The 12,151-nt window shown below is 45.2% G+C and overlaps 1 protein-coding gene across 2 annotated transcripts in view; it reads left to right on the forward strand.

Moving 5' to 3' along the window:
- The first annotated feature begins 399 nt into the window (after positions 1 to 399).
- The window catches only part of Cd83 (CD83 molecule), an 18,545-nt gene continuing 6,793 nt past the window's right edge, over positions 400 to 12,151 (forward strand). Inside the window, exons 1-2 of one of the 2 annotated variants that reach the window (XM_021180712.2) lie at positions 400 to 695; positions 790 to 911. In XM_021180712.2, coding sequence (XP_021036371.1) covers positions 659 to 695; positions 790 to 911 — 159 coding nt within the window. In that variant the 5' untranslated portion in view covers positions 400 to 658. The remainder of the gene's footprint in view (positions 696 to 789; positions 912 to 12,151) is intronic. The other variant, XM_021180711.2, reaches the window with a different exon arrangement.

The following is a 12,151-nucleotide window of genomic DNA, read 5'->3' on the forward strand; positions in this document are numbered from 1 at the left end:
CATGGCCAGAAGACACCGTTCTCCTTACAGACCTCTGGCACTTAAAATCTTTCTGTCCTGACTTCCCTCTGGTCCCTGAGCCTTGGGGAGCAGATGTAAAGCAGATGGACTCAAGATTCTTTTAGACATTGTTTTCCAAAAGACTTATAAGCATGTGTGTAATTAATGCTTTAGTATAAAAAGATCTCCCTTGCTCTAACAACGTAAACAAGGCCGAGTGATAACCCGAAAGAAGGCAGCAAGCCAAGGACTGCAGGCGTTTGCCACTTCTCAGGAAGTCTAGGGTGTCTGTCCCTATCACAAAATCTGGAGAGTAGCAGGTCGCCACAGCCCTGGTTTTCTGAGGAAGCTGCCCACTCTATCTGAATCTTCATGACCCGCTCGATGGGTTTGAGGGTCATCTAGCTGGTGTGGCGCGTGCCATCGCGGCTTCCGAAGCCTCAGGGCGCGGGGCCGTTCCGCGGAGCTGCTTGTCGCCGCTGGCCAGCCACAGTAGCAACGCGGACTTGGGGACGCGCGGCGGGGCGGGGACCAGGCTACCCGCCTCCTCCGACTGGGGAGTCCCCGGGGCCGGCGCGCGGGGAAGTCCCAAGCGCGGGTACAAGAGCACGGCGCGCGCCCAGGGGGCCGGCCCGGACAGTGTCGCAGCGCTCCAGCCATGTCGCAAGGCCTTCAGCTCCTGCTTCTAGGCTGCGGTACGGCCCCCAAGCCCGATCGCTCGGTGCTACCCGCGACCCCGCCTCGGTGGCCTTGCTTATGCCGCTCTGTTTCTCCCTCTCTCTCTTGTAGCCTGCAGCCTGGCACCCGGGATGGCGATGCGGGAGGTGACGGTGGCTTGCTCCGAGACCGCCGACTTGCCGTGCACAGCGCCCTGGGACCCGCAGCTCTCCTATGCAGTGTCCTGGGTCAAGGTAAGCTCCACTGGGGTTTGCGCGGTCCCTTGCAGGGACAGTGGAAACAGGCACGCGAGAGACTGGGTCTCTAGGGGCCCCAATTGGGCACTCCAACCATTCTGATACCCCATTTTCTCCCACCTCCCTTCATCCGCATCCATGGCCCACACTCCCTTATGTTAGTCCCCCTACAGATCATGATCAAAAGCGGCTTGGCGTGAATGATCCCACCAGAGGTTTTCAAGGGATTGGATCCATGTGACAGGGCACCTGTGGGTGCAGCCAGAGAGCTGCAGTGAAAGCAACATGGGCCTAGATTTGGGCATGGGACAGGGAGCATGTCCCTAGACTCCTGATTTCTTGTGCCTTGGGATCATGGCACCATCTCAAAGAGGGTCTCAGGTGGCTTAGGCTGGCCACAAGAGGTAGTTAGGAGCGATCATCTCTTTTCAGCTAAGGCACGCTATTGGCTCGTCTGCCACCTTGCTTCTGCATGGAAGCCTCTGAGGGGTCAGGTCTGGCCATGAATGAAGATTTCCTTAGAAATGTGCTGGAGCCCGAGGCCCAAACAGGAGAGAACGCATCTCTGCTCCAGTGGTGGGAAATTGAGTTGCAAGACATTTGAAAGGTTTCCTTTCAGTGAGAGCCCTCAGACTCCAACATTGTAATTCCTCTGGTATTTTAAAACCCAGCTGCTGTAATTTAATAGAGCCGGCCTTTGCACCTCGGCTTTCAGCGAGGTTTTGAGAGAGGCCACCTCCATCTGAAGGCAACATGAATTAAATCCCCCCGGGGGTGGCTCTGAGGAGGAAGCCTCTCTATGGTCTCAGTTTTCAAGAAACACGGGGCTGCCTTCTTCCCACAAAGAATGATGTTATGAGAAGTTTAAACATGTGAGGCAGAATGGGAAGTGTGTGTGTGTGTGTGTGTGTGTGTGTGTGTGTGTGTGTGTGTGTGGTGTGGTGTGTTTACCCACTTTAGCCACTTGTCTGGCCTGAGGGAAGGAGGGTGGCAGCTCAGTGGTGCAGGGCTTGCTCAGCACACACAAAGTCTGCAGGTTTGAAATACTAAGCATCAAAGCAAAACCCGAACAACTCAACCAACTGGATTGTTAATTCCCCAAAGATAATGACTTCCCGGTGCATTCTGCACTCTGCCCAGCACCTAGGGTCCACCCTGTTACTGAATCTAAGTTTGTGCCAGGAAGGAGGTGATACCATGGAGATCTCAGGCCACTGCTGTGTAGAACAGTGTGTGTGTGTGTGTGTGTGTGTGTGTGTGTTCCTTTCTCTCTTGTTTCTCCTTTCTTCTGTCTGAGCTCAGTAAACAGGAGTCCAAGAATTGTTTGAGTAGGCAAAACAATAGCCCTTTAAAAATAGCGTCAAAACAATATTTGAATGCTCACCATATGCCAGGCTGTGGGAATAAATATTGACATATATTATCTACCTCTGTCTTCTGGAACAGTGTGGGCTTAAGAGTCCAGAACTATGCTTGCTCCCTCTTTACAGGTGAAAGCACCGAGCCCGGGGGTGGGGATGGGGGTGGAGGTGGGGATGGTGGTGGTGGTGGGGTGGTAGTGAAATAAGTGGACTTTGAATCAAGCTGTCAGATTCCAAATCTTGGCTTGTTAGACTACCTCTATATCTAGATTTTCTATTTTAATTACTTTGAGTAAAGAAAAGTAAAATTTCCCCTGAGCCAGCCAGCCAGCCAGTGGACTTAGCCATCTCAAGGAGGGAGCAAAACAAAAAACCATGATCCCTCCCAGACTGTAATGAAAGAAAGAAAGAAAGAAAGAAAGAAAGAAAGAAAGAAAGAAAGAAAGACAGAAAAGAAAGAAAGAAAGCATCATTAATATCCCCAGGGGAGTAATTAAAAAGTACTCATGAAACAAGTAGATGAAATTTCAGACTGCGAAGTTCAAACAGTTGTCAAGTTAAGTCCTCTTACACGGGGTCATTTGGAATGGTTCAGTAAATCACAGCAATTAGCCTTTGACCTCCCCTTGGATGTCGGCAGATGATGTCACTCTGAAATGTATTTGCTTGTTTATTGGACAGAGTTCTTGCGAGGTCTGGCCTGAAGGTCTCCTAAAAATTCACTCATTCTCTCTTTCTCTCTTTCTCTCTTTCTCTCTTCCTCTCTCTCTCTTATTCTTTCTTTCCTTTTTTCTTTCTTTCTTTCTTTCTTTCTTTCTTTCTTTCTTTCTTTCTTTCTTTCTTTCTTTCTTTCTTTCAAGAGAGCAGGTGGTAGAGTTGCTTGCTCAATATGAGTGAAACTCTGATGAGAAACAGAAAAGGAGTCTGTCTCCTCTCCTCCCCTGCCCATTGGCGGCTAGAAGCTAGAGGAGCTACCTCTACCCATTCACAGAATACCTTGATATTCAGATGTATTATTTCTTCCGGAACTTTTGGATAAGTGCCATCATATTTATCATTTTATGGCCACTAATTTATACATTTGCATTGTTGTGGCTTATGCAACAAACAAACAAACAAACAAAAAAACTGGATAGAGAGTTCTAGAAATAAGGCCAGCGGATGAAGATTTTTGTTTATTTGTTTGTTTTGTTTTTGCATCATTTTCTTGTAAAATGTTCTGGGGAACTGTGAGGTAGGAGGTTTAAACCCAGCCTGGCTCTTCTTACCTCCCCCTCTTTCTCTTCTCTAACCTGGTGTTGTAAAATTTACTGCCTGTGTGAGGGCTCAGCGCAAGCAGAGCCCCTTGGAGTGAGGTTTAGCTGTCTACCACAGTGGCTCACATCTTGCCGGCCTTCTGCCTATCACAAAGATGGTTACACGTGGCTTAAAAATTCCATTTACCGTTTAGTCTTTGGGTTGCATAGAACATCCTGCCACAAGCCAGTTGGTGCTGAGGGCTCATGGTTAAGAAAGGACCCATGCGAGCCATATCTTAAAACATTCATTTGCCTTTTACCAAAAACTCCAAGCAGTTGGAGTTCAGTTAGTGTCTGTACAAACCCTGATGGGTCTGCGTAGGTCAGGAACAGTGTCCATTTTATTCTGCTTCTAAGCTGTGGTAATGGGGAGGCTAGAGGGATTCAGTAGAAACAAGCATAGAAGATCAAAGGCAAAGCCAAATGCAGCCAGCACCAGCCCACTTCCCTCTAGCACAGCTCTTCCTAACAGGAAATCTCGAAGTTGCCCTCTCTCCCCATCTTTCAAAGCAGAATGGATGATGGAGAAGAAATAGAAAAATCAATAAGTTGTATTCATCAGGACTATAACTCAGGTTAGATTTTAGAGCTATGAGAGATTGCAGCTCGTGTGGGAGGAGGTAGTTAGAGAACACAGGCAAATGTGCTTTGATCCAGCACTCTTTTGTTGTTCACAAAGTGTTTGTTTACATTGAGATTTCTAAGGACAGAACCTAGTGATGTGTGTGCTGAACATACTATGCCCTGCATGAGGGTCTGTGTCTGTCCTTTATGGAGTGTCACCGTGTCTGTGCTGAAGGTCTGAGGAGAGGACAAAGCTCCAGATGGACAGCTTTGGTCATGGTTGGGGTTCTTCTCTGCTGACAAAGAGGACTCATTTACTCCACAGATGTAGTGCCTTCCTGGATCACACTAGTAGCCCTGACAACCTATAGTGAGGCAAAGTGAAAGAGGATATTTGATGTGGCCTCTGGGTGATACTGCGGGGGTGGGAACAGGCATGTGTCACAAGACACGCTCTAGTTAGACGGTTGTCAGAGAAGAGAGAAAGGGGAAGGAAGGCAGTGATTTCAGAGAATGGGTCACATTTGCCTTTAGAAGGCAGAAAATCCCTGGCTAGATCTTGGGTGTGGTCTGGTCCAGGGCAGTGTTCTATTTCTGATTCTCGAACTGCAGGGAATGTTGGGAATGAGATGAATGGTTTACCTGAGGCTATCTGACAGCTCGAGTCTAGTCACCACACCAGTGCTACTTGGCCTTGACTGCTGTCTCCCTGGATGTTGGTCCCACCTACTGAATAGAGCTCTATTTCCAGTCTCCACCAGTGGGTGAGGGTGGGACTCTGAAAAGAGCAGCAAGCCTCCTGAGGAGTCAGCGTTGATGCCATCCCACACCCACCCACGAGCTAACAGGCACCACTTGTTGAGTTTTTTTGATTCTTGGTTTTGGGAGAAAAAGGAAACATTTCCATATTAAATTAAGAAGGACCAAAAATCTGAATACACACACACACACACACACACACACATACACACACATACACACACACACTCTTACTGTCCCATTGACACATGTCCTTCTTGCCTTAGAGAACTTACTTTTAGCTCAAACTATGAATGACATAAAGTTGGTTCTTGGATACCATTTATATTTATACTGTGTTACAAGTATGTGCCACATCCTAGACCTGGTGATAGCTATCCCAAAATCAGCACTGAGAAGACGGCTAAGACTAGGTAAGGTGCCTGCTGTGTAAGCATGAGGTCCTAACTTTTGAGCCCCAGCATCCATGTCAAAAAGCAGCATCAATGGCAAGGGGCTATAACACCAGTGCAGGTGGCCAGAGATAGGCCAATCCCTGAAGTTCATTGGTCAAACAACCTCATCAAATCTGTGAGCTCCAGGTTTTTATTTTTTTATTTTTTTGACAGACTCTGTCTTGACAGACAAGGTTGAGGGTGACATAGAAGACATCTGATGTCCACACGCAGGAACACATGAGTGTGTACGCATGTCCTTATCCACACTCAGAGACCAAGCAAACATTTCCAGGGTAGCACAGAAATGTACCATAAAGCACTTTTGGTACAAGCGAGGTAACTAGTGATCTAAAAGGAAAATGATCCAGCAGGTAAACCTAGAGATGATGCTAGGATACAGGACGGTCACAGAGTGTCAAATGTCAACAAGTCCAAGGTGTGCAATCTCAGCAGCAGCAAGCCATTGAGGGAGCTTCAGCACAGAGAATGATGTCATACACATATAAGGAAGGGCACATTTCTCACGCTGATGGAAAGGATGCAACACTCTTGGGAAGACAAATCTTTGGGAGCCTGTATTCTTTTACTGCATTGAGATTCCCTTCCTGTTAGCTTATGGAAGGCTAGGGCACATTATCACTTACTTGGGTTTTCTCCATCACCATTTCTGACTGTGTGGTCAAGGAAGGATGGGGCTACCCCAGACAGGAAGAGTAGCTCACTGAGGTTCTGGCCATCGCTGAACGTAGCCTTGTTTATGTCTTTTGGAGGTAGGAATAGGGTGGCTGAGAGTTGAAGAGAAACACAAACAAAAAAATGTCACATGCTTGCTACGCATACAAGGGGAAATCTGAATCACATGAGGACTGGGTTCCCTTAGTTTATTCTTGGTTCTGTCACCGCATGGAAAAGAGAAGTTTGCGGAAGGTCTCAGTGACGTAGGCATTTTATGCAAAACAGGACCGATATCAAATTCATTTACCCAAAAAAGGGTTTCTCTGTCTAAAGCCACTTCCGTAATCTCTTTTTGGTTACTTCTGCAATGATTCTAAAAGTGCCTGTGAGTGTGTGTGTACACAAGATTGTCTGTGTGCATGGGTCTGGAGACTAGAGACTTACCTTGGATGTCTTTTTCAATTACTCTTCACCCTATATTTTTAGACACAACACATTCATATACACACATGTACATGTACTCTCGTAAATGTACACATCCACACATGCACCCTCATGAACACACACATGTACTCTCATAAACACACACACACACACATGAGATTGCTCCCTAGAGCAATGGACTGAGACTTCCTGGGTAATTTTACCAGAAAGGAGCCAAGAAGGATGAGCTGGCTGAACCATCTGTAGATGGAATGGTCAACAGTCAGCTAGAGCAGCAGCAGCGGCTTCTCCCTTCAGCCCTCCCAACTCCACAGTGCCCCATGTGTGCTTCTCATTTGACTTTTATGACACATTCCTTCTAGACAGGGAGAAGCACGGAGATGATGAACATGACTAAAAATCACCTGGTTATCTAATGCAGAGGCCCAGATTCGGCTTCAGGCTTTCTGATTTGGAAGCCTAGGTGCTTGTCATGTTCCCATTATTTCTTAAATGCATTCATTTATTCAGAATGCACATTCTGAATCCTTCCTGTGTGCAATGAACTATTTAGTATGCTGAATGAACCCTTGGCTATGCATTAAAAAATAACAGTAATAATAATGTCTTTAGGGCTTTCCATCTGAATGGTATCATACTTAGGGTTGTATGCAGTATCAGATATATCTTAACTCCACTTCTAGAAGATGTGGTCGTTCCTGGGTCCCCTGGGTACAAACTAACCCTGAGCTGCTCCGCCAGTTGGCTGAGAGCAGAAGGAACGGTGGTAGGACGGGGCTGGGAATGGCTCCCACTCAGCCCCACTCCAAAGCCAGCGCTCTTAACTAGGCTGCCTCTGCCATACTCGCAACTCTTGGTAAGAGCCATAAATCTGACTCCGTCTTTTGGACCTAGCACATTTCAAAGTAGAAAATCATTTTTCTAATAAAACTAAACTCAGGGGAAAAAAACCCCGACGTTAATGCTCATACATTTTATACTCATTATGGCATCAGCCTCGGAGCCAAACTCTTTTGCACATTATAAAGAGCTGTTTTTATGATGAATGGGAATTCTATTAGCACTTTAATTGAGTTCGAAACCAAAGTACATGGATGTTAGTGCACAAGAAATGCAATTAACAGAGAGCCATTCCAGTAGGCTTTGGTTATGTCATCCTACCACAGTGACATCTTTAGACACTTGAAGTCTCTTCACATATGGTTTATCAAATCAGAAGGTGGAATGCTTAAATTCTGTGTGTGTGTGTGTGTGTGTGTGTGTTTTCTTCTCAAAAAGAAACTTTTCTTTTCACCGAGAGTCAATCACATATTTAGCAGAGGCAATATCTGAGGTGCTCAGACTTCAAGTTTGTGTTCAAAACTTGTTTGTTCTAGGAATGGAAATGCTGTCTTAGCAGGTGAATTGGGTCATTTCTAGGAAGTTCACATGTGTGTGTGTGAGCGCATGTATGTGCCCCCTCATCTGCGCCTGTGCTTATGGATGCTAGTGGCTGAGGTCAGGACACCTTTCTCAGTCACGCCCCACCTTGTTTTATTGTGGCAAGGTTTCTTTATTGACTCAGGAGTTCATCCTTTTAGCTAGACCTGGTGACCAGTCAGTCCCTGGACATCACTAACCTCTTCATTCTCTGTACTGGGGTTACAGGCATCTTTTTACTTGGAGAATGGGGATCTGAGCTCACACCCTCAGGCTTCCACCAGCACTTTGTGCTCTGACCACAGGTTCTCTCTCAGTTGGCTAAGCTGGCCTTGACCTGACAATCCTCTTATCTCAGCTTTCTGATTAGCTGAGATAGCAGGCTGTCCTACTGGTTCTGGTTAGTTGGCATAGATTTGAATAAATATATTTGAACAAATTACGTAAATTTGTTTTAAAAAAAACATTTACCCACAATAGTTCTTAGTTGAAATATGGGCTCCATGCCCACATTATTTATTTAGCTTGTACTTATTCAAATTTGTCCATCATTAAGAAATTTATTTAATTCACATGCCCTTAAAATTAGTACTTGTTTGTTTGATGTCGTGTTCCGAGAATTAAAGAGAAAGCTCATTTTTAATTTAGGTCTTGTGGTTTCCTTCATGTCAAGTCTCTGTCTCAGAAAAAGGGTATGATATTTAAGTAATTTATTCAAATTGGAGGCCTTGAGACAAATCAAAGTCCTTAGGCTTTCTGAAAATGGGAGGTCTCATTTTTTTTCCTAATTCAAAAATAAATAAATAAATAAATAAATAAATAAATAAATAGTTCAGTTGTCAACATAAAAGTTAATCCACAGAGTGTAGATATTTTTAAAAAGCATTGGAACGAGAGTTTTGAGAAATCAATTTGCCCAAATTATGTTGTGCTTTCCCGTTCTGCGCGGCAATATTAGCATCACGGAACGCGCATTAAACAGTTCCCGTCAATTATGCTCGGCTGTGAGTGAATCGGAGGGTTCCTTTGTTATAAATTACTATTTCCTAAAATGCTTTCGCAGAGAAGCAATGAAACACTTTTGTACTTGGAATGTTTAAAAGGCTGCTCTTGCCAGTGGTTGGTTTCAAGCCAGCTCCAAATGTTCATATGAACTCAAAGCACAGAGGGGGCTGGTCCAGCTGCTGTCCTACCTCTCTGTGCTCTATGGGACATCTTCAGTCCCTGGCGCTGCTTCGGCCACAGCTAGTTCATCTGACATGGCAAGGTGAGCTGGCCACAGGTCTTTTGAGAATATTTGAAATTTTGCATAAGGGGTTTCCTGGTATTCATTAATGCTTCACTCTAGTTTTGAGCATGTAACGGAGGTGTAAATATGGTTGCTGCTTTTACACTAGTGGGGAGAGCCTGTATGTCTCAGCTGGAGTCTTATGATTACCCTTTCCCCCTTTTTGGAAAGTTATGTCTTAAGACGACAAAGTCAAGAACAACTGATATTATATATGCCTTGAACATGAAACCAGGAGCAGGCTGTGGAATATTTCCAGGCGCGCTGTACGGCTTTGTTCATTGTGTTCTAGGGTCGCCCCTCTTAGCTACAACTTCACCTATTCCCAACTCAATGACCTATGGCCAATCACAGTACAAAAATCCCCAAAATGAAACATTTCCAAAGTAAACAGTTTCCAAGTTTTACATTGTCTGCTGTTCTGAGAAAAGTGATAGGAACCTCACAGCTTGTCTTGTCTGGGGTATAAGTTACCCTTCATTCAGCCTACTACACAAGATAAGCTACCTTCTCATAAGTCACTAAGCCATCTTTGTGGTTGTCAGGTACACTTAGGATCAGGTATCTTGGGTTCAAGTTTCCCATATTTTACTTAATAATGGGCCTGTCACACAAGAGTAGTGACGCTAGCAGTTTGAATATACCAAAGAGAAACTATACTGTGCTTCCTTACAGAGAGAGAGAGAGAGAGAGAGAGAGAGAGAGAGAGAGAGAGAGAGAGGAGGAAGAGAGAGAGACAGAGACAGAGAGAGAGAGAGGAGGAAGAGAGAGAGAGAGAAGGAAGAGAGAGAGAGAGAGAGAGAGAGAGAGAGAGAGANAGAGAGAGAGAGAGAGAGAGAGAGAGAGAGAGAGAGAGAGAGAGAGAGAGACCCAAGCTTCTTATGTTGAGATTGCTAAGGACCATGGTAAGAATGAATCTTTTATCCCAATGCTTTGAAGAAGAGAAAAGAAACACTCACCAGTTTTGTTGCCGTACCTCAAACTGTAAAAGCCATGGTCAGAGTATGTCTCAAATGTTTCAGTGACATAGAAAAGGTATTAATTTTGGGTATGGGAAATGTGAGCAGAAAACCTATGCCTGGTTTAGAAACTAAACCATCCCAAACAAAAAACCCAAGCTATACACCGCCTGTACACCGGCCCCTGGGAGTACTGTAGATTTTGATCTTGACTTTCTCATTGACTTTTCTGATCCCAGCGAGAACCCTCGTGATAGATGGAGAAGCTCCCCAGGGGGAAAGCGGAGGCAGGTCATCTCCTAATGCCACTGCAGTCATATTTGCCATTGAAGAATGATTTAGAAAAAAAAAGAGATGGGTGGAATATTGGTCATGGCTATGGAGAGACTGAGAAGGATTAACCAGCTCAAACTGGTCTTGTGTGGCAGCTCTGCTGGACAGTCAGGGGTGGGGGAAGTTATAAGCCATAAAGAGCCAGCTCTATCTGTTCTAGAATCAGTTGGATGCTCTTGGTTTCTTTGAAGATTCTTTAGCTACCTTCATCATTCCTCTATATGTGTACACATACATGTGTGCACATACATGTGTGCATGTACATTATGCATGTGTGTACATGTGTGCACATGCATACATACATGGGTGCATTGTGTACATGAGTGGGGAAGCCAGAAGTCATTGTTGGATGTCACTCCATTATCCTTCCACCCCTTATTTTTTTGAGACTGTGTCTTTCATTGAGCCTGGAGCTCCCTAGTTTAACTGGCTGGCATTCAAGCCTCTGAGATCCTCCTGTCTCTACCAGTCCAACACAGACTTTTTTGTCAGTGCTAAGGATTGAACTCAGGTCCTCACACTTGTATAGCAGGGACTTTGCAGTTGGAACGAAGTTCCCAAGCCCAATGTTGCTATGTTTTGTAACTCCAAAAGCCCCAATCTTTTAGCTTCCTCCCGGAGACTCCTGCTTATTTAGTGAGGAACCTTTAAAAGTGGGGAAGACTGTCAAGAAATGGGATTCTCTGTTCAGAGACAGCCTGATGCTGGGAGTGAGCATAAATCTGCCAGCAGATGTCTCTGCAGCCCACTGTACAGCAACGTCAGCACACTGAAAGTTCAGATTAAAACTGGATGACCTTGTTGTGAGGCTTTCTACATTAAACAGAACTGAGCCAGAGGGCATGAACTTGTGCTTGCACAAACACACAGGCCTGTGCATTTTTCCCCCAGTATCACTCCCAAACCCTTGGCTATTTAGTTCCCTGCCAGAGTCCCCCGCTCTGAATATTGGAGAATTGCAGTATGCTCCCCATTAACAGTTCACTACAACACAGAGAAGTTCAGTGCTCTGTCCTTTTCCCTACAGTGACGCTTGGGTTCTGTTATGATAGTAAGGCTAGGTAAGGGATGCCACTTGTCCCAGGGCTTCCTACTGGTTGCCAGCCAAGCAGCGAAGGGCAGTTCCAGGCTGTTTAGGGATGCTGACTGCCTGCCTGCCTGCCAGCACCGGGAGCAATGTTCTGCCTTACTGTTAATGAAAATCTATTTTGGAAGCTTTGAAATTAAAGTGTGTCCAACCTGTTGCCCGAAGGGCAGGCACAAGTGGCTTTGAATAGCTATAAATGTGGCCCAACACAAAGTTGTAAATTTATCTAAAATACTGTGAGACATTTTTGGTGGATTTGTTGTTGTTGGTGGTGGTGGTGATTTTATTTTTTGTTTGTTTGGCTGTTTGTTTGTTAATTGTACATTTCTTGAATGTGAATTGTGTAAATGACAGAAGTAAGCTACAGGGTCAAAGGCTCCATGTGCCTAAAGCCATTTAGGTGGAGAACCCAACTCCTGAGTGCAGATCAGAAACACTTCTAAGCCTTGCAGGCAGTCCAATCCATAAGAACCCGCAGTAAAAAAAAAGCCAGATGTGGTGGCACATGGTTGTCACCTCAATGAGGCAGTCAGGTCTGGGGCTAGCTGGCCCCAGTCTAATGTACATAGAAAGATTCAGGCCAGATATATATATATATATATATATATATATA

This window comes from Mus caroli, chromosome 13 (genome assembly GCF_900094665.2).
Source record: "Mus caroli chromosome 13, CAROLI_EIJ_v1.1, whole genome shotgun sequence".
NCBI lineage: Eukaryota > Metazoa > Chordata > Mammalia > Rodentia > Muridae > Mus > Mus caroli.